Source organism: Canis aureus, chromosome 34, assembly GCF_053574225.1.
Source record: "Canis aureus isolate CA01 chromosome 34, VMU_Caureus_v.1.0, whole genome shotgun sequence".
NCBI lineage: Eukaryota > Metazoa > Chordata > Mammalia > Carnivora > Canidae > Canis > Canis aureus.
In genome coordinates this window covers 1448323-1469505 of record NC_135644.1, presented here as the reverse complement: position 1 = coordinate 1469505, position 21183 = coordinate 1448323, and the positions used below count along the sequence as shown (strand labels likewise).

At 37.6% G+C, this 21183-nt stretch overlaps 1 protein-coding gene across 4 annotated transcripts in view; it reads right to left on the bottom strand.

Annotated features, from left to right (window-relative positions):
• Nucleotides 1-21183, bottom strand: part of CALCRL (calcitonin receptor like receptor) — a 100329-nt gene that overhangs the window by 29463 nt on the left and 49683 nt on the right. For all 4 annotated transcript variants that reach the window (XM_077883519.1, XM_077883520.1, XM_077883518.1 and 1 more), the window contains 7 exons: nt 14620-14714; nt 14365-14449; nt 13222-13314; nt 10830-10965; nt 8229-8339; nt 8023-8135; nt 6300-6391 (listed from right to left, as the gene is read on the bottom strand). In XM_077883519.1, coding sequence (XP_077739645.1) covers nt 6300-6391; nt 8023-8135; nt 8229-8339; nt 10830-10965; nt 13222-13272 — 503 coding nt within the window. In that variant the 5' untranslated portion in view covers nt 13273-13314; nt 14365-14449; nt 14620-14714. The remainder of the gene's footprint in view (nt 1-6299; nt 6392-8022; nt 8136-8228; nt 8340-10829; nt 10966-13221; nt 13315-14364; nt 14450-14619; nt 14715-21183) is intronic.

Sequence of the window (21183 nt, the reverse complement as noted above, 5' to 3'; positions counted from 1 at the left end):
TGTACCTCCACACTAGCTTTTTCTTTTTCCACTTTATATTACTATTAGATGGGGCTAATTAATGTTAGATGACGACTTAGTGCAGTCTCTGTGCCTACATGATGAATATGGTCCAATGATACCATTAGTACCTCTTTCTTACCATTTATTGAGAAATTGCTACATGCCAATTACTATGTAAATCTTCTTTGTCCAGTATTTTAAACAACATTATGACTCAAACTGAGGCTTATTGAAAAGTGGAATCAGGCTAAATCCAACTATTAATAAGTGGCAATGACAAAATTTGAATATATCCCACATTTTTAATTACTGTGTTACACTATCTGTTAAAACTAACTTATGCCTGAAATCAGATACGCATTTCTCATGGTAACTCATCATTAAAGATTTTTTAAGTTCATTAGAGAATGAACAGTGAATTGTACTATCTGCATAAAGTTTAAGCAATGTAACTAATTGAAAACCTTAATTTTTCTTTATGTGGAGGCAAGAACCAAATTCCACATATTGGCAAGACATTCATTTGGTTTAACAAAATTTTGTGTGGCATGCAAGATATCATGTATAAGAGCATGGAAATTTTAGAAAATAATAGATATATAAATTCATTGTATACAGTGTTCTCAATTTTAAAAACTTTCTTTATGAAAAAAATAAGGCTTATTTATATTAGAATATGAGAACGACATTTGGGGCAACAAGAAATTTATAGTTTCTCTTTTAAAATGAGGTATGTGGGGTGCCTGGGTGGTTCAGTCAGTTGAGTACCCAAGTGGGTGTTGGCTCAAGTCATAGTCTTGGGATCATGGGATTGAGCCCTGCATAGGGTTCCACACTCAGCATGGATTCTGCTTGAGGTTCTTTCCTCCAACCTCTCCCTCTCCCTCTGCTCCTCTCTTAGCTCATGCTCTCTCTCTCTTAAAAAATAAATAAAAATATTTAAAAAATAATAAAATTATGAAATAATAAAGTGAGGTATGACTCTACAGATTGTATCTTTAAAACTAAAGTACTTAGCATATATATATGCGCGTACACACACACACATAGTTATAGTATTTTTTAAAAAGTGTTTTTCCATAGAGAAACTAAATTGATTCTAAAGCTTTAAACTTAAAGACTTCAAGTAAAAATTAAAATTACTTGTATTAGTTACATAGTGTTTGCATTCTTAAGTAAAGTGCCTAAATACATGGGGACGCCTGGGGGGCTCAGCAGTTCAGGGTGGGACCCCAGGGTCCTGGGATCAAGTCTCACTCTGCCTGTGTCTCTGCCTCTCTTTATCTCTCATGAATAAATAAATAAATAATTTTCAAAAAAAAAAAAAAAAACCTAAATACAGATATAAAAATATTGAACCAGATTTTCTTTAAATTACTAATCAACAGTACAGTTTTTCTGTTTAATTTGCTTTTAGCTTATAAAATACTTTCACAAACACTAACTTCCCTGATATTGAAATTATGCATTTTTATTTTAAAAATATTAACTCATTATAATCCTCTTTATTAAATTACTGCTCATTCAGAGATGTGGGTTTGGAAGTAGCATTATGGATCCTTAGGACTACCTATGAACTAACCCAGTATAGGAATCCTCCATTTCAAAATTCCCAATAAATTGACTTCTAATTTCTGTCTTGAGTGACAGGATGGCCAGTTGGTCAATTGGTGGTTCATTCTGGTTTGTTTAGCTATTGGTATTTTTTTATTTTTTTAAATTGAGCCAAATTACTTTTATGTTACTATATAAACTCTATTCCCAAGTATAGTCATTTGGATTCTTCAAGTCATCTAATGTGCCCCTATATCTTGTCTTTTTCTGGCTTGGTACCTTGAGTCCCTCATCAGTAGACATTATTTTCTTCAATTGCTTCCCTGTCAATAAGCCAATTCTTATAACATCTGCTTTTCCTCTTACAAAATCAGTCCACAGTGGACACAGTAAGTGACAGGTCTGAGTAGAGGTTTGGAATTGGATACTTTGCATTTATTGGTATATTCTGGCTCGTAGCATTGTTTTCACTTGGCAGTTTTCATCGTTTTCACTACTGCCTCAGTTCACAGCAAGCATTTGCTCAATTAAATCATAGACACTTTCATGAAGAAGCTTCGTTAATTTTACATTTGACTTTATGGAATTAGTGTAGGACTTTATTTACATCCTTGCTAAATTCAAACTTATTTGGGACCATTCGACTTGGTATTTGAAAAGACTGTTGTTCTCGTTTTGACTACTGATTTTGTTTTTTTGTTTTGTTTTGTTTTGTTTTTTGTATGACTACTGATTTTGGCATGAAATATACTTGCTATGCTTCTCAACTTTTTGTCATTCAGATATTAAATGTGCTTGAATATTTTGGCTTATTACATGGAAAATAAAAAGACATTATTAAATCTAAAGGGTCTCTGGGACGCCTGGGTGGCTCAGTGGTTGAGAGTCTGCCTTCGGCTCAGGTCGTGACTCCGGGGTCCTGGAATCGAGTCCCACATGGGGCTCCCTGCAGGGATCCTGCTTCTCCCTCTGCCTGTGTCTCTGCCTCTTTCTTTGTGTTTCTAATGAATAAAGGGTCTCAATTGTATTAGTTTCAAATCGATAGAGATAGGTGGTCTCCTTAATGGCAATTAAAAATGTACTCTGCATCCACTGTCACTAGTTGCAGTTTTAGAAATGCTGGATTAAGGAATTCGGGAAGATTTCACTGAGGAACTGATGCTTAGATCTGAAAGTTGAATACCTTTAAGTAGGCGAGGGTGGGAGGATAGGCAAGATATTCAATTAGAGGATACGTTAATGATTTTGATTTTATATAAATTACAGTAGAAAGATTTTAATATTTTTAAAGCAAAGGATGAAAATATCCTATCTGTATTTGATCCAAAGCTTTGAAAATATTGTGGCTGCATTGTTTAGAATTAATGAAGGGGTGAAATATGGATTTGCTGCGACTAGATAAGACAAGGCTGGTGGTGCTGGCAGTAGAGGTGTAACTAAGCGGATAGATTGGAGAGCTGTTGCAAGGCTGACTCCATAGAGGATGAGGAAAAAGGACAGGGAAGAAAATTGACAAGATGCAACAGATTGCTGCTGGTGGTATTTCCTCAAAGCCTGGTCACTCTAAAAAAAAAAAAAAACTGCATCAGCTTAGGAGGTACATATGAATTTGTTTCTTTTTTTTTTTTTTTTTTTTAAGATTTTATTTACTTATTCATGAGAGACCCCGAGAGAGAGACAGAGACACAGGCAGAGGGAGAAGCAGGCTCCATGCAGGAAGCCCGACGTGGGACTCCATCCCCGGACCCTGGGGTCACGCCTTGAGCCGAAGGCAGACGCTCAACCCCTGAGCCAGCCACCCAGGCGTCCCATGAACTTATTTCAAATGTGTTTATTTTGAGACACTTTTGAGATGATGTATTTCAAGAACCATAAAAATATATATACCATTTGACCAAGAAATCCCAAGTCCCTGGGAATGTAGCCTAAAAAAATAGTGCAAAGTATGGGAAAGGTTGTATCTGAAAATGTCCATTGCAGTGTTTTTTATGAATAGGAAAAATTGGAAGTAATGTTAGTGCTCAAAAATAGAGGAATAATTTAGCAAATTTTTGTCAGCTTACTAAATGGAATATTATTCAGCCAATTAAATGACTAAATAATAGTTTTTAAAACTCTTTAGGGACATGGAAAGAATTATATAATGTTAAATTATAAAAATAGTTAACATGCTTTGTACATAACAAAGCAGTAAAAGAAGTGAATATGAACTAAACTGCAAAAATATAAGAAATTGCTCAGTAGGGTATTAAAATTACAGAGTATTAAAATTATTTAAGTAACATGCTTAAATTGATTTTGAGTTTTAAAAAAATATTGCAAATTTAAGTGGAAGTCTTATCTCTCATTATTTGTTTTTAATTAAGGAGTGAATTCTTTTTCCTGAGGCTAGAAATGGTTAAAATTTGCAAGTTTTTTTCCCAAGATTTGTAAGACAGTCTTAAATAACTCATATTATTTCTATTTTATACCTTTAGGATAGAGGCTGATCTCCTTGAGATTCAGTCATAGTTGTAAGAGTTTTCATGGTTAAAAAAAAGAAGCTTAGCTAATATTAGTTACGTTTAAATTAATTCTCTCAGTGTGTTTGTGCGGTATGGGACAGTGCCATAGATATGAAATTTTCATGAACTAAAAATCTGAGTTCTAGGAGTACTGCATAAATTTAACGGTAATTAATTGCATTATTTAGTTCTAAGAGCTGAGAGTCATATGGATAGTTGGTATTTTTAAATCATAAAGACCCTGTCTTCGTGAACAAGAAAAGGAATTAACCATATCTTAGACTGTTTAGTCATTTTAATATACTAAATGAGAATTTGAAATTATAATTTTATTTTGTTTTTAAAGTCACTAAATATTAATTTTCATTGCCATATTTCACCAATAAGTTTGTTAGCATCAGCAACATTTCTTCACTTTGTCCGTTAGCATAAAGTACATATTAGTATGGACCAGAGGACTCTATTGAAAAATTATCATTTTGGGTGCCTGGGTGGCTCAGTCGGGTAAGTGTCTGCCTTCAGCTCAGGTCATGATCCAGGATCCAGGGACCGAGCCCACATCGGGCTCCCTGCTCAGTGGGGAGGCTGGTTCCCTCTGCCCCTCCTCCCACTCATGGTCTCTCTCTCTCTCTCTCAAATAAATAAATAAATAAATAAAATCTTTTTAAAGGTTAAAAAAATAAAATTTATCATTTTGGAAAATGATTTATTTTCTACTTCTTAGAACAGATATATTTAATCTATTATACAATCATAAAAAAAAGTTTTCCCAACTCCAAAGACAGTAGTCACTTAAAAAATCATAAGTGAGGTAAGAATATATTTAAGAGTAAAGACATGAAGTTTTAATAAGCTATATGTAAGCAACTGATAGGACATAGCTCATTATAAAGGCATTGACTGAGAACTGGCCATTTGTTTTGAGCAAGAACCTTTTGATAACTTGTTGCAAAATATAGTATAGTAAATTTAAATCTTTAAGAAATGTTTTCTGTATTTTAGGATAAAAATTCTTTTCGATTAACGATACATTTTTACACAATTTACTAAAGAAAACATGTCAAATATAAAGATGTGCACAAATACCTAATTAGCTTTATTCAGAGTGGAGTTTTCTGAAATCAGTTCCTAGAGGTGCCTACATAATGTTATAAATCAAAAGTGCCATTAACAAGTATCTATGTGGATTCCTCAAAATAACTGATCTTGAAGAATTTTTAAAAGTTTTCCAAAAAACAGCAATTCTGATGCAATCTCTAGATCCTGTGATTTTTGGAGCCATGAGATATGACAATAGTTGGTGGGTTCATCTATTATTCGATATACTCTGAATATTTGATGGACGGTGGGCCAAGAGCTGCTGCTCTAGTTACATGCATCTAACATCCAGCTGCCTGATGATTTCTGGGTTTGGATTATTGGGATGGGCTACTACTCTAGCTCTTTCTGAGGCTGCTAATGTCCCAAGATAATTGTTGAAGAAGAAAAGAAGAAGATCATGACAATGGTAATGAAGACACAATGAAATACAGCTACTCACTCTACACACTGCATTCTAGAATTATTGTTGATAAAAAAATTATGAAAACCATGTTAATGCATAAATTATTCTATGCATGATTTGGAATTTACTTTCCTATCAATTTAAAAAAATCGCTTATTGATTGGTTAAATCAAGAAATTGGAGTTGACGCTTCCTTCCAAAAAAAAGGAAGTAAATTTCAAGTAAAATTCAAAATATAAGCGAACTATATTAATGATGACCGCCCAAACAAGGAAAAGTAACCTAACCACACTATATTTAGATTATTAGATTTAATAATATATATAAAATCCTATTGCCATTATTCACACAAAACACCAGTTTCTGTACTGTACCATGTATACCGACACTAAAATTGACCTAGAAGTTGAAATTTCAATTAAGAAGGCCTATAATGTTTGAGTTTCTAAAACAAATATATTTATATAATGATTTTGGCTCTCTTCTTACGACATGACTTCAGTCTTATGTGTCTACTAATTTTGTAAAGTTTGGCTTCAAATTTTCATCTACCTCTGCTCTATATATTTTACAAAGTCAAGATCAATATATTTCACATTATTTAAATTCAATTTATTTTAAACATAAATCATCTATATTTCATATATATTATCAGCACATGACATAAACATGCACATGGCAATGCATTCACCAGGGACAACTAGTAAATTAAAAAATATTTTACATGTACTTACTTGAAATAAAAGAATATGCCAAGCGAGATAAGCAGGGAAGCAATAGATAATCCGTGTCCAATTATAGTCAAGTAGAACAAGTTCAGTGCAGTCTATAATTTGTGTGAACAAAAAAACAAGCTCATATCAATACTATAATCCTCCATGTGTATAAGCTCGAGTCAACAGAATAAATTATATTTTTAAAAATATGTGCTCTCATAGCCTTACCATTTCATTTAGCTTGTGGTAGATACTTGAACACATCTGGAATGAAGAGTGTCTATGCAAACTCATTAAGTGACATCAAAATTTATGAACTGTATATCCTTTTTATTTAAGCAATTAGAAGTCATATGATAGGAAGGAATATTTTTATTGATCTAGTTTGTGTAATATGTGAAACTAGCATTTTACGTTTTGAAGGATATTGACCTTTTTCACTCTATCACGTTGTGCACATTAAATCAAACGCTATGGAATTGTTTTTGCATGTTTACTTTAGAGAAGGCTTTCCTTCCTACTGAGTTTTTCTTTTTCCTCTGACAAATTTGAAACCCCAAGACGAATCTCGATATAGTAATTATAGGAGCCTCTGATCTGAACATACAAATCCGTTCTTTCGCATGGTTTTGACTTTTCCTCTTTGATTTTTTTTTATTTTTCTGTATTCCATCTATTTGTAACTTGTTATTTTATTGTATATTTTTATAATTCTCTTTAAACCCTTCTCTGAATAAGCAAAGAGTATGTGATTTATAATTATAATGGTCGCTGACAGCCAATGCTTACTATATGCCTGTAGTTTTCTCAGGTTTTTCCTTGTATTCAGTCAATCCCTATGACAACCTAGAGGGTGGGTTTATTGCTATCTTCATTTTATACACAAGGGCAGGGAGGCAGAGAGAGGGCCTAGCTTGCCTCAGGTCACATAGGTGGTAAAGAGCGGGAAGAGGAAGTCAGATTGCAGGACTCGGCTTCAGTCACCGACCACCTGCCTCTGTAGTCCCCCAAGTGCAAATACATACAGGCACTTTCTATCCAATCTTAACTGTTGTGACAAATCGTGACTAACCTTGACTTCCCTGATGGGGCTAAAGGTAGGAATGTGAGTGAGAATAACCCAGGGGGATCCCTGGGTGGCGCAGCGGTTTGGCGCCTGCCTTTGGCCCAGGGCGCGATCCTGGAGACCCGGGATCGAATCCCACATCAGGCTCCCGGTGCATGGAGCCTGCTTCTCCCTCTGCCTATGTCTCTGCCTCTCTCTCTCTCTGTCTCTCTGTGACTATCATAAATAAATAAAAATTAAAAAAAAAAATTTAAAAAAAAAGAATAACCCAGAAGCCAGTCGATAGGCAGCCTTCTGTTGAGGGACAGATGGAGCGGTTCAAACCCTGTTGGGCTCACCTTGTTTGCCTGAGCACAACTCCTGAACTTAGTTCTCAAAATTCCAACACCAAGGAAGTGTTCCTTTTTCTCATACTTTTAAAGCATGTTTTCTTTGGGAAATTTGAAACTCCAATACCGACACATTGACTTGTAAATACACTATTACCTAACAGGATTGCTTCCTCCATGTCACGACAAAATGAATAATTATTCTCCATTGTTTTTCTCAAAGTATATCATGAAAAGGCTTTACAATAGAATGGAACACAAGGTGAATTTTCTCCAATCCTCCATCAGCAACTAACTTTTTAAACAGACAACGTAAATTACATTTCAGTTCGTACTTATTCCCTACCTTCACTTTCTCGTGTGTATTAACGTTACACTGGGTATAATTTGTCCATGTTCTGTTGCTTTCTGGATGTCTAAACCAGTTTCCATCTTGGTCACAGATCTTTGTGACTTTTTCTTTAAAATTCAAAAGGAAAGAAGACACAGTAATTTAGTCAACTTAGGTTTCTGTAATATCAAGCAGATTTCTATGTAAATTTCTGCTTTTACCTGATGGATCGAAGTCCTGAAAGTAATCAGGGCAGTGCTGCATGGACTCGGTTCCAGCTGCAACATCATTCCAGCATAACCAACCATCCCATGTTCTGTTGCAGTAAATGCCTGAAGGGAAGAGTAAGAAAACAGCGATTACTAGTCCCTCTAGTTGTACATGAAGACAAAGTCTTACTGGTGGGTTAATACTGACATGAAATACAGACCACCGACTGAAAATGAAGACCTCATATAAAATCTATAGCTATTATTTAAATTTTTCCCCGAGCCATTATTGGAATAACTGCTAAATTAAATTTAGAAATACCTATAAAAGTATATTTAGAAGTTCAGCTCTCAATGGTAGCTATTTATTCAATAAATCAAGTGGTCTTTGATAGTTGTCCTTAACCGGAAAGGTAGTAGTTACTTAGTGTTCCTCCACTTAAAATCTTTTAAAATATGGGAAATTGGAAAATGTTTTATCTTAGAAACTGTGTTCTTAGGGCAAAGAGTTAGTATTTTCTGGAAAAAAAAAAAAAAACACTCCAGTGTTTCCTATTTCATTACATTGGCCCTCACAGATATTTCAACTCGTCTACCAAATTCTAGCTCTTACTTCCTTTCCTTTCCTTCTCAAATGGAGTAGAGTGTTTAACATTCTTATGATTTCCGTTTACCAGCCTGAAGAGAAGGAACTTCTTACGTGAAAAAAAAATTATGTTTTTTTTAAAGGCATAGAGAAGTAAAATGACCAGTGTTACAATGTTAGAACAGTCTATAATCAAATAAAGTAATTTTCCATCTTGTCAGGCAAAGCACTCATAAATAGAAGCCCGATTGTTGTATGAAATGTTTGTTATTTTTAACAGATTTGTGCCGCAATCTCAGAATCAACCTAACTTTCATGGGAGTAGGAAAAAAAAATTCTATTGGCCTGAAAGTATAAATAATTCTAATTAAAAAAAGAACTCAGACCATGTCAGTTTTTTCTCCTGTGATTTTCAGACACTCATTTAAATAGTCTGCCCTCATACATTACCAAATAAAATGCATTTTGTGGACTATCAGAGAAAAATTCCTGATAGAAAACATTTCAAATAAGTCCTTATCACTGGTCCAAAAGATTCTATTTAGTTAATGACAACCTTGGCAGTATGATAGAGCGCAAGGCCCAGAAGTTTCCACACTGTGTGGTATGGCATTTGAGTGAGACAGGAGTAGGTATTCCATTAAGAGTTTCTGTGGTCAAAAGATTTGGGAAGCACAACGTTAAAATAAAGACAGTTCTTTATTGGAAGACTTTCTAGAGTATTTAAAATCACAAAGTGTGGTACGAAGCTCCAACAGGAAGATTGATTATGCAGTGATTCTAAAATTATTTTATCACAAAATTATCTCATAAAGATAGTTCTACTATTCAATATATCTACATGACCTGGAAGAAATTAATTCAATAATTTTAAACTTACAACACTTAGATTTTAATGGAATAAAGCAAGAAGCCAGATCAATTAATAGAGAATTTGTACACAACTCATGTACTTGATAATTTAACCCCTATTGACAGCATCAGATAGTTTGTCATTGTCTGATACACTTCCAAGATATCTTTAACTGAATACATTTCTCATGATAAAAATATCTAGTTGGATATATCTAAATATTTCTCCAAAGTTCAGCAAATTACATTGTTCAGTTAGACTCTTCATTAAGAAGAATTGTTCCTTAAAATTCTAAATGTCGCCCAATGTGGGACACTTTTTTCCCTCACAAGCAAGTTCAATTTGTCAATTACAAATATTAATAATATCTTACTTTTAGCATTTCATTTATATAAGAAACATTATATATCATCAAGTATTTTTCCAAAAATTTTAAGATCTTTGTTTCCACCGATAATTTAGCAATATTGAAAGTCTTTACTCTTTGCTTTGTTTTGTTGTGAGTTTTGCATTTTATATTTTGAAGCTATACCCTGTCTTTAGGGTTGCCAGATAAAATACAGGGCCTCTTTTTGTGTGTGATTTTTATTTTGTTTTTGTTAAATCTGGCAACTCTGATTGTGCTACTCATCTTTGGATTGTCAGAATCAAGGCAGATATCTGGCATTTAGCAGGCCCTCAGTAATGTTACAAAAATGTCTAAGGAATATCTTAATTGAAACAGAAGAACTTAGGCTCATTAGCATTGCTAACAAATGGATTATGCAGAGCACGTGTTACAAAAAAAAAAAAAAATTGTAATTTTATTATGCAGACTCCCATCCAGCAGCTTGTGGAAAAAAAAAAAAGAAAGAAATACAGATTACATAAACTGAAGATCAACAGCCACTGATTTAATTCAAGACACACATTTTATATTTCAAATATCTTTGTGCCATAGAAAAAGTTACTAAAAATATTCCTGTTACACACACCTTTTATTAGATTTTTTTAAAAGGAGCCAGATAAATCATGACATAAAATATTCATATATAATTAAGAATGTGCACATACAGGAAAGCTAACAACTAACCCATTTTTATTAATGGACCTAAGAAACTCATAAATGATGTAATGCAGTAGTTTTCTTTTAAAAATATATCAAATGCATTTAAACTTAAATAGTCCTGTTTACCTTCTGTTTGTTGAATAGGGTCTTGCATAATTTTTTGGTAACATTCGTATTGAGCTGTCATGATTTTATTTCTAGTGTAGACACCCAACTGAATTAAGTCATCAATGTTCTCCTCGGATTCTGCTACGCCGAGAATCTAAGGGATAAGACACACAAACAAAACCTTCAGAATTGGGAGACGATCAGAGCACAGTGATGTGCTACGTGGTCGCTTGGCTCTGGGAGGAGAATCCCTGATTTGGAGTGTTTTCCAGTTTTCATGGTTTAAATATCCCCACTGCATCTAATTTCAAGTGACCCCAAGCAGCTGCCAGGGCAGCCCTGGCAAGGACAGTCTCTAAGGGGCTCCCCGACGCCTGTGGGAGCTGGTTGTAGGACGAGTCTTCTGGAATACACGAGAGCGATATGCAGGAGCCACCTCTACTTTTCTCACCTGCTCTGTGAACAGGAGCAAGACCTTGAGCCCCCTGAGCTGCTGCTTTCTTGTCGTAAAGTGGGATAAAATTATATCGAGGTAACAGGAGGGAAGCATCGGACACGTGGCAAATATTCAAAATCGTTGCCATTTTTATCATCATATTTTGATAAAATATTGAGAATATTCATTTATGCTGTTGGTAAAGAGACTTTTCATCGTACACACGTCAGTAAGCGTTTTGGACAAGGTATATATTTATGATCTTCCAGTTCAGTAGCACTATTTTAGGCCTCACTTCTGTTTTAATATCTTCATGACTTTTCGTTCCTGTTTTGTACCATGAAGACCCCATATTCTTTTATTTTTTTTAAGATTTTTTTTTAAAAGATTTTATTTATTTATGAGAGACATAGAGAGAGAGAGGCAGAGACACAGGCAGAGGGAGAAGCAGGCTCCATGCGGGGAGCCCAACGCGGGACTCAATCCCGGGACCCCGGGGTCACACCCTGGGCCCAAGGCAGATGCTCAACCGCTGAGCCCCCCAGGTGCCCCAGGAAGCCCCCTTATTCCTGATTCTTGTTCTCTAGCCTGAATCTGTAGGTAATACATTCTAAATAGTAATATTCCCTCAGTGTATGGCACCCTCATTTTCACTATCACCTGCTCACCATTGAACATTTACTCTAATTCTTTGATTAGTTTTAATCTCCTAATAAAGATTGATGCAGCAGCTGTGCTGCACGAGCAATAAATGTAAATTTACAGCATCAGGAAAATTAATATTTTTCTCCTGTTTTCAGGAAGTTTGTAGAATTGCATAAAACCAGTATCATTTTTCGTCCTAAAAACTCAGATTTGCGTACTGTCTGAATGAATTCAAGAAAAAATGGTCACAATCCTTAAATTACAATAATCAGATTGGTAATCTGATACAGAATTATCTGCCGGCGAGCAGAGTTGGCAGGTGCAGCTCTTTGGCACACTCGGGGAGGAAGCGAGCTGAAGAAACAGGAGTCTTGCTTCTTGAATTCTCGTCTATTTACCTAAGATAACATCTGAGCAGTGCAGCGTCTGGATTGCCCGAGACCAGAGAATGTTTTCAAATACAAATGCTGACAGGAATGTAGTCTTGCTTTTTACTCCTCTAGTTTTTCTATATTTTTCTTGAGTGTCTTTGTTTGAATCTTTTTATGGGGATCGCTTGAAAACACCACAGGAAAATTATTTGCTGGCACAGAATTAAGTGGGATTACACCTCTCGGTTCCTAATACATGTAATGAGATAAGAGGACAGTCCCTCTTTTAACGTGGGACAGAGAAAAATGTGAAAAAAAAAATTTCTGTAAATAAAGTTCTAGGTTTAAGGAATATGATCCCTCCACTAGAGCCGTGGCCTCACATTCCCTGCAGACGCGGGCAGGGGCGTGCAGGAGTGTGCACACTCACAGACACACCTGCCCCAAACCCAGCATCAGTGCCTGTCAGAAAAAGATGCTTAATACGTGTTGGAAAGAATGGATAAGGAAATTAATTTAAAAACAGTGCCTGGTTTCAATTAATATAGACTCATCTATTGGCAGAGTGAGAGAAACCCCAGCAGGTTGCAGCCTGCTTTTTAAACAGATTTAATGCAGAATCAACAGTCTATGTACCATGTACAACGACACCACAGAGCATTTCATTTTTATTTCAATCGCTCTGATAATTACCTTCCTCTGATGTCTTTGACATTTTATCATTGACCGTCCTCACTCTGACATCCCACCCCCACCGCCACTGCCGAATTAAAGCCTGGAAGTGTGAACTGCAAGAGAATAAAGTATTGCTTTGTTGATTAAAAATGTGCTTATATTTATGCATCGAATAACTGCATGTTATTCTGTTGTTCATAACCCTTCTTAATATTGGAATATTGGCATATTGGAAGTTAAAACCAATAACCGTAAATAGGGAGTTGCAGGAATTTATGCTTACCATAAAAAAAGGCAAGATTAACAGGAAATGCAGGAAACGCTTTTTCTCCATCTTTGAAGTCAAAAAGAAATAAGCTATATAATATAAAACAAACTGCAAATGAAACAAAAAAAAATATAATTAATATTTATGAAATAGACACAGATGGTAGGTACTCCACGGTAAATTTTTTTAAACTATGCAATAGTTTTGCTTGAAGAATTTGATTAATAGTTTTCTGTATTTCAAATGTTAAGAACATTATGGCTTAAAGTATTAAAGAACCTAAAGACATTCTAGTCTTACAAACAGGAAAGCTTCTTACCTATGAATTTCTAAGTAATTATAAAACATCTTACTTTCCTTGCCTTTACCAAAATTGGAATAAAATGATTAAAGTATCAAAATAAAGAGTGTCACAAACAGAACATAAAAGCACAAATTTTGAAAACGTATTTTACCATAAAGCTCACCTTTATTTTCTATCAATATTAATCTCATTTTTAACTTTCTGATTCATCAATAATTTATGGGGGAAAATTCTTCTCAGGCCAATTTCTTGAGAATCAACAACCATATGTCATAAAAATGGCCCTTATAACTTGATAGAAATTCATCATTTAATCAGGAAATAAAAGATTCCCCAAGTCATCTATGTTATTAAAATGAGGTTACAGGAAGTGGACAATACCACATTAAGTATTTCTGTTAAATATTTCTAACGGTAGATATAAAACTGAGCTCATGAAAATGGCTCTAAAGCAATACCCCTAACTTCTCAATTCTTAGAGACAAACACTGGTGGGATTGCTTACTCCCCACAAGGCCCATGAGCAGCCTACTTTGACAGTATTTTTATGAGATAGAAATTATCATGATATAGTCATAATATAATATTAAACTGAATGTATAAGAAGTATTTTTCAAGGCAAGGGAGATTTTAAAAATCCAGTTAATAGCTATTTGCCAGATAACGATGAACTTAGATTTAATTTTATTAAGAAACTGGTCATGATTCTTAATATACGGCCAATGTTCGAGTAAGAATTACAAAAACCGTTCCCACATATTATACTTATCATCTGTATTATCACATGCAATGAGAGCACACCAATTTCTAGAACATAGAGTCTGTGTCATTGCTTGCCCTCACCAATGACTCACCTAGACACAGCGTTTCCTTTTAACTGTAGCAATCTTCACGATAATGTTTGTCTTCTATCAGTTATGCTGAGCTTTTATTATTGATCTTGAAAAAAAAATAACCAAAAATTCAGGAGGCATTGTATTAATTTTAGATATTAAAAACAGAAGCAGAAGGAAAACAATGAATTAAAGTTTTTTGCAATTTAATAATTAATGAGTTGATATCTTAGTTTTTATTACATTTTACTATGAGAAAATCTAATTTTCCAATACTTACATACACAATTGTCTCCAGACTCAAATCACATTTTCCCTCGGATCATATTGGACATTGTCTTGAAGAATTTCTTCAATCCAAGGGTCATGACCTAAAATAATTGATTGATGTAATAATTTAATGTCATTTCAATGAGCCAACAAAATTTCCATGATTTCCATGAAAATTAAGATTTTCAAAGAAAATACCGCTATTATTATTAAAGTATTTTTATTAAATATTAAAGTATTTTTATTAAGCTATTCCAATTTTTAAAAATCTCTGGCTTATAATATATTTGGGGTTTTTTTTACAAATATTTGTTGTTTTCCATTATATGGAGAAATTTACATTAATTTCCATTCGTCTGCGATGGTTAAGATAGTGAAATTTTGAATTACACTACAGTTTTCCTTTGAATGACTTTCTTTAATGACTCCTTGGAATGTGTTATTAGTCCTAGTTACATACATCCATTTCCCTTGCCGGTATGGTCTCTGGAAGCCAGAAACGACATCTGATTGATCCATGTATCTTTGGGGACTGGCAGTTAATTTACATTTGCTGTGTAAATGCATGAGGAAATGAATGAAAAAACTAAACCAATATGCTGCTTTAGGATTTTAAATTTACACTCAAGAAAAATAAGCATAACTATTAAAACTGCCATTTCTTCTATTGGAAGGCTCTTGATAGTTTTGAAATCTATACTGACAATGGAAATCGGGAAATCAAGTTCTCATATCAGCATTTTCACTTTCTTAAAAAATAACGTCCTGAAAACTAGGTTTTTTAAGTTCTGTGGCTGTTTGAATAAACAGTAGTTTACTGACTTTGGAAGTCTTTATAAACGTTAAACCAGACTTAAAGCACTGGTAGTTCCCATTTCTGTGTGCTCACTATATGGAATCCAGAAGTCTGTGAACAAGAATGAAAAGAAATATCATTCTATTTGGAAATCAAGTTTTTTTTTTAATGAAATAATGCTTTGACGATTTACACATGGGTCGGGATTAAATTAACTGTACTCTATGCCTGGCACAAAAATTGGAGGGAAAAGTGCTTCACAAACACACTTGGGGTTTTGCCCAAACCCAATGTATTTGAAAAACATTTCACCCGACACCAGCAGCTCTTTATGTTGCTTATCCAATAGGCTTCAGAATCAGATGTCCAAAAAGTATGTCAGTGAGGCACCTCTTCGCGTTTACTAGATTATCCTGGCACCAACAATTTAAGAAGACCTCGTTCATTTCAGACATTATTTACCAATGCAAACAATTCCGCTTTCATAGCCTCCTTCGTCACCCGATTGCGTAGTGACCTGGGAAGCCTGTTGTTAGTGACAGGGTCGTTTCCGGCGGTGCAGACTCGTAAAGCTCCTCACCCAGGGCCTGCTCCGTGGCCCCTGGTCCTGTCAGGTGCAGCAGCACGTCTGGGTGGCAGTCTTGCAGTCTTTCCAACCCAGAGGGGCCCCTACTCTCCACGCGGCCTAACACTTGGTAACCAAGGCCCGCGCTGAGCACATGGGTAAGACCCCTGAGGATGGACCCGAAGGTCAGGTGGGGCCGAGGCTCCTGGCGGTGGATGCGAGGGCACGATGGTCACCAGAGTATGTTGGGTCGTGCTCCTCAGCTTGCCTCCCTGGTTCTCTGCGTGCTTCTGGTATGTTCGCTGAGCAAGTCCTTCTCTCTTCCATGTTTGGCTCTTTCCAAATTTATCTTTGCTAAGATACGTTTGATGGTAACTGACCGAAGCTCTTCAGCAAATCATTGCAAATCTCAGGTCTTGTTAAATCCTCTACTGACAGCTGAGCTGCTGTGGCCTTGTGCGTACTGTGGTCCCAGTCAGCTCTACCGAGAGGTGAGGCAACCAGGGGTCAAGATAGATGACCAGATCCACCAGTGGGCCTTTCCAAGTGTCCTCGGATTTGTTTAGGAGGAAAAGGACTTATTCAAAACCAAGAAAGCTCTCATTTAAACTCTTAAGTGAATTTGTGATCACAGCATCCTAATAGTAGGTACGGGCACTTTCTCTAACTGCCAGCCTCACGGGTCCTATCAGCTCTGTTTTATTTTCACTTCTCAAAACCGAACAAACTGGAAGCTTTGGTTCTATAATGAGAAGCAAAATAATGTTCTTTACTATACACGTGGAATAAAAAAGTAGCTTATTTCTAAAGAGTCTTCATTCTTCTTGTCCAAAGCATCGCCAACATAAAGCAAAAATGACTTATTTCATCACAGTAAGAACTTTGAAGAATGTCGTAAAACCTCAAAGAACTTTTGAAATATAGTTTCCTAGTTACTCAGGACTTTTATGTGATCTCATTCGGGTTTCATTTCCTAAAATTACCATTGATCTGTACCACAAGACATTTTCATGGGCCTACATTTCCAAGTCCAGAACTTTGATTTATTTATTTTTTAAGATTTTATTTATTTATTCGTGAGAGACCCAGAAGGAAGCAGAGACACAGGCAGAGGGAGAAGCAGACTCTATGCGGGGAGCCCGATGTGGGACTCGATCCCAGGGCCCCGGGGTCACGCCCTGAGCCAAAGGCAGACGCTCCACCGCGGAGCCCCCCAGGCGTCCGTCTAAAACTTTTAACCAATCTTTTCTTGCTTACTTCAGTGTAAAATCAGGTTTTATTCTACATAAGAAAGTTTTAAATCAGGGTGACTTAATCAATACCAAGTTATCAGAACACAAAAGCCTAAATCCTGTAAATGCATAGCAGTGCCTTGCAAACCTGCTTTTCATTTTCTCAAAATCGTATCATTCTTAAATACGCTTTTCATCAATGTGTTTTTCTCTTACCAATTCTTATGTTTAGCTGAGTTGCCTAACCCCGATACTAAAAGGATATGTTCACTTCCAAGGTTAAGAAAAAAAACCCAACTTTTTAACTTCCATTCCTCCATTTCCAGAATACCTTGGATTTCTATGCCCCCCACGCCACGCCCTCTCCTTCGATCCATCCCGTCACTGGAAGGTGGGCGAGCAGAGGCATTTCCCGCACCCCCTCGTTTACCATCAAGTGTCCTCAGCCTCGCGTGGGCACAGGGACAGGTCTCCTATTAGCACACGCCTTTCCTGAGGGCACACTCACTGGTGACATTTCTCAATCAAAATGGGGAATGGGCCGCCCCCCCAAGCCCGGGGCCCCGCGTGGATGGCAGATGGAAGCTCCTTCGGCCGAAGAAGGCACCACTGACTCACCATATCCAAGTACCAGATCCTGGTTACCTTTTATTTTCCCTTCAGTGCTTATTTTTTTGGCAAAACCTGTCTTTCTGCTGGAATTATTTTAGCAAATTACTGTCTTTACTTCCAATAAAATCTTTAAGAAATAAATGCCAGTATAAGGTCTTAACTCCCCACCCCCATCTCGGTCTGGAATGTCCTTAACACTTTCAATCCATGAAGCAGTAAGACAACTCAGAGACGAGGACTTCTTCCTCAGCATCTGATACTCACGTAAGAGACTCAAAGACAAGGGCTTTAAAAAAAAAAAAAAAAAAAAAAAAAAAACAATATCCCTTGCGGCTTCCGTGATTTTTTAGACGATTGAATGAATGGGAACCACCAAGTCGCTGATGTAGCATAAACCACTGTTCCTCAAACTGTGGATTCTTGCCTCACCTGCATCAGAATCACTCCCGGAACCCGCTGGACGCGTGAGAATGTCAAGGCCGCACCACAGACCCTCTGAATCAGAACCTTTGGGAGAACTGGGACTCTGCGTTTTTGGTGAGACTTCAAGGAAATTCAGGCCTTTTAAATTTTGGGAAGCAGAACGTAAATACAGCAGCCTCCTTGGACCGTGCTGAATCCTGGACCCGCTCACACGCCCCTGGCTCTTGGTCCTGCCAGACTAGGCTATTCTATTTTTTTTTTTTTTTTAAGATTGGTTGATTGAGGGGATCGCTGGGTGGCTCAGCGGTTGAGCGCCTGCCTTTGGCCCAGGACGTGATCCTGGAGTCCCGGGTTCGAGTCCCACATCAGGCTCCCTGCATGGAGCCTGCTTCTCCCTCTGCCTGGGTCTCTGCCTCTTTCTCTCTCTCTCTCTGTGTGACTCTCATAAATAAGTAAATAAAATCTTAAAAAAAAAAATTTGGTTGATTGATTTGAGGGAGGGGGAGAGAGAAGGAGAATCATCAAGCACACTCTCCACTGAGTGCAGAGCCTGACCCAGGGCCAGATCCCAGGACCCCGAGGCCGCGACCTGAGCTGAAATCAGGAGTGGATCACTTGGCGGATGGAGTCACCCAAATGCACCCCTGCAAGACTGTTTTAAAAGTAACTACAAAGGAGACTGGCGGGCTCAGTCCGAGGAGCATGTGACTTTTGATCTTGAAGTCATGAGTCTGAGCCCCACGTTGGAGGTAGACCTTACTCAAAAAATCTATCAGGTCTAAATCCAGCAAAACGGCCTGCCACGACCCCCACACAATGCACGTCGCAGAGCTGCCAAGTACTCAGATAACTATTTTTCAAACATAGCCTGTAATATTGTGATTCCTTTTTGTGTCTGTTTATGCCACTAGATGGAGAGCACAGTCAGAGTAGGACACGCATTTGCTCCGACCCTGAAGCTCCAAACCCTAGGCGTGCCGAGGAGGTCCACATGGGGTGTTTTGAAAGGATTCCGTACAATACGAAGGTAATCGAGTTGAAGAAGCTGGAGTTTGGGGTGCTTCTGGCCCCATGAAGCACACATTTTCTGACACCTTAAGAAAAAGTCATTGACTGGATTCAGTGCGTCTTGATGGGGCCTTGGGATAAGCGTGTTTTCAGGTTGCGAAGTGACCCCGGTATGCAGCTCGCATTGAGAACCGGTGGTACCGCCAGGAGAATCCCGAGGGAGCCAGAATCATAAGCTTCCAGGTATTTCCATTCCCTAATACCCGGAATGTGATGTTGTAAGGGTGTGGGCCTTATAATAGTAAGAGTGTCTAGGTCACCACGAGGTGTCCTGGTGGGCTGGACTCCTCCTCTGAGGCCTTCCGAGGGGAAGCGTAAGGTCGAGTAGTCAGCCACGGACACGCAACAGAAGAGGAAACGAGAGATGTGGCCCCGTTGGCGGCTTTGCCAGGGAACCCACGTGCAAGGACCCGAAGGAGCCTGGAGGAGTGGCCCCCAGATGAACAGCCAGCCAAGAACCGGAGACCCCGCTCTACGACCTCAAGGACCTCATGTGCCAACAGCCTGAATGCATCGGGAGCGACAGTCTCTCCCAGAGCCTCCACAAGACAGTTCTTTGATTTTTCCCTTGTAAGACTTGAACTGGAGACACTGGCCGTGCCCCCGGGGCTCCTGACCTCTGTGACACGGGGAAGGAGTGCTGTCTGAAGCTACCAAACGCCCGGCGGTCCTCTACAGCCGTAACAGGACCGTGACTGCAGGTCTCCATCTGAACAAAAATCACATTTTCCCATCAAATGTTAAGGGGTGACTTTCTGCTTCACTGCTGGCCGGTCATCATTCCCCCCAAAACTGGGCAACGCATGCCGCATGGTGCAAGGCCCTCGCCTCAGCAGCAGAATTGCTTCTATCTGTTCCTGAATCGTTAGCTGATTTTAAGAAACTCATTTCAACTCTTTCCTGCGTGGCGCACCCAACGAGAAAATGAGGACTTAATCTTGGGCTTCCTTCTTTGCACTGCAGACTTATTAAAAGAGGCGTGCTGGCATCACAGGGCAGGGCTTCAGCCTCCAGTCCTCACGCCACCTGGACTCACTACGCCTGTTTTCCGACAGGACAAGGAGGATACAAACAGTGGCTTGGTCAGTGTTGCCTAGGATTTTTATCCTAACCCATCTCGTCGGGTTGTTCCAAGCGCTGAATTAGGTGATAGATGTAAAGAACTTCTAATAAGCACCCAGTAAGCACTAGCTGTTGCTCCTCTCGTTATTACGCTGTAATATTAATTAGTCATGGCAATGTCAACCTCGATGGAATGAACCAGGGAATTCCAGCAAACATCTTAGTGACTTGGCCAAGGGCAACCAGATGCTTAGGGCTTAACCCCCAACCTAAGAACTCAGACTCTCCAGCTCTACATCTGAAGCCCGACAGCCCAACTGTACTGATGGAGAGAATTGAGCCATTTTTTTTTTAGATAGTTAAGGCTAAAAAAAGTGCTGTAGGATACATCTCTGTCTTTGCTTACTCAGTTATTTTGCCAAAGCATCCGATTTTCACATTTCATTTCACCAAAGCATGCAATTTTCACATTTCATTTCACTTTCGTTTATCAGGCACATTTACATTTCTTTCTCCTGCAATTCCCCCTTTTGATTCATTTTCTTAGGGAAGTTGGGATATTTTTACTCCTTTTTTAAACTTACATTAGTAAACAGCTTCACGACCCAGACTTGCCATTGTGGTAAAGTACCAAGATTAAAAACCACATGAGGAAAAAAAAAAAAAAAACCCACATGAGTTTTAATTTAAGAAATACTTCTAGAAATTCAATTACTCATCATACCCTATTTATTGAGCATCTACTTTCACCGAGTTGTGTCAGGAGATGGAAGTGAATGTTAGGATTCCTCAACAAAAATATTTATCATTTT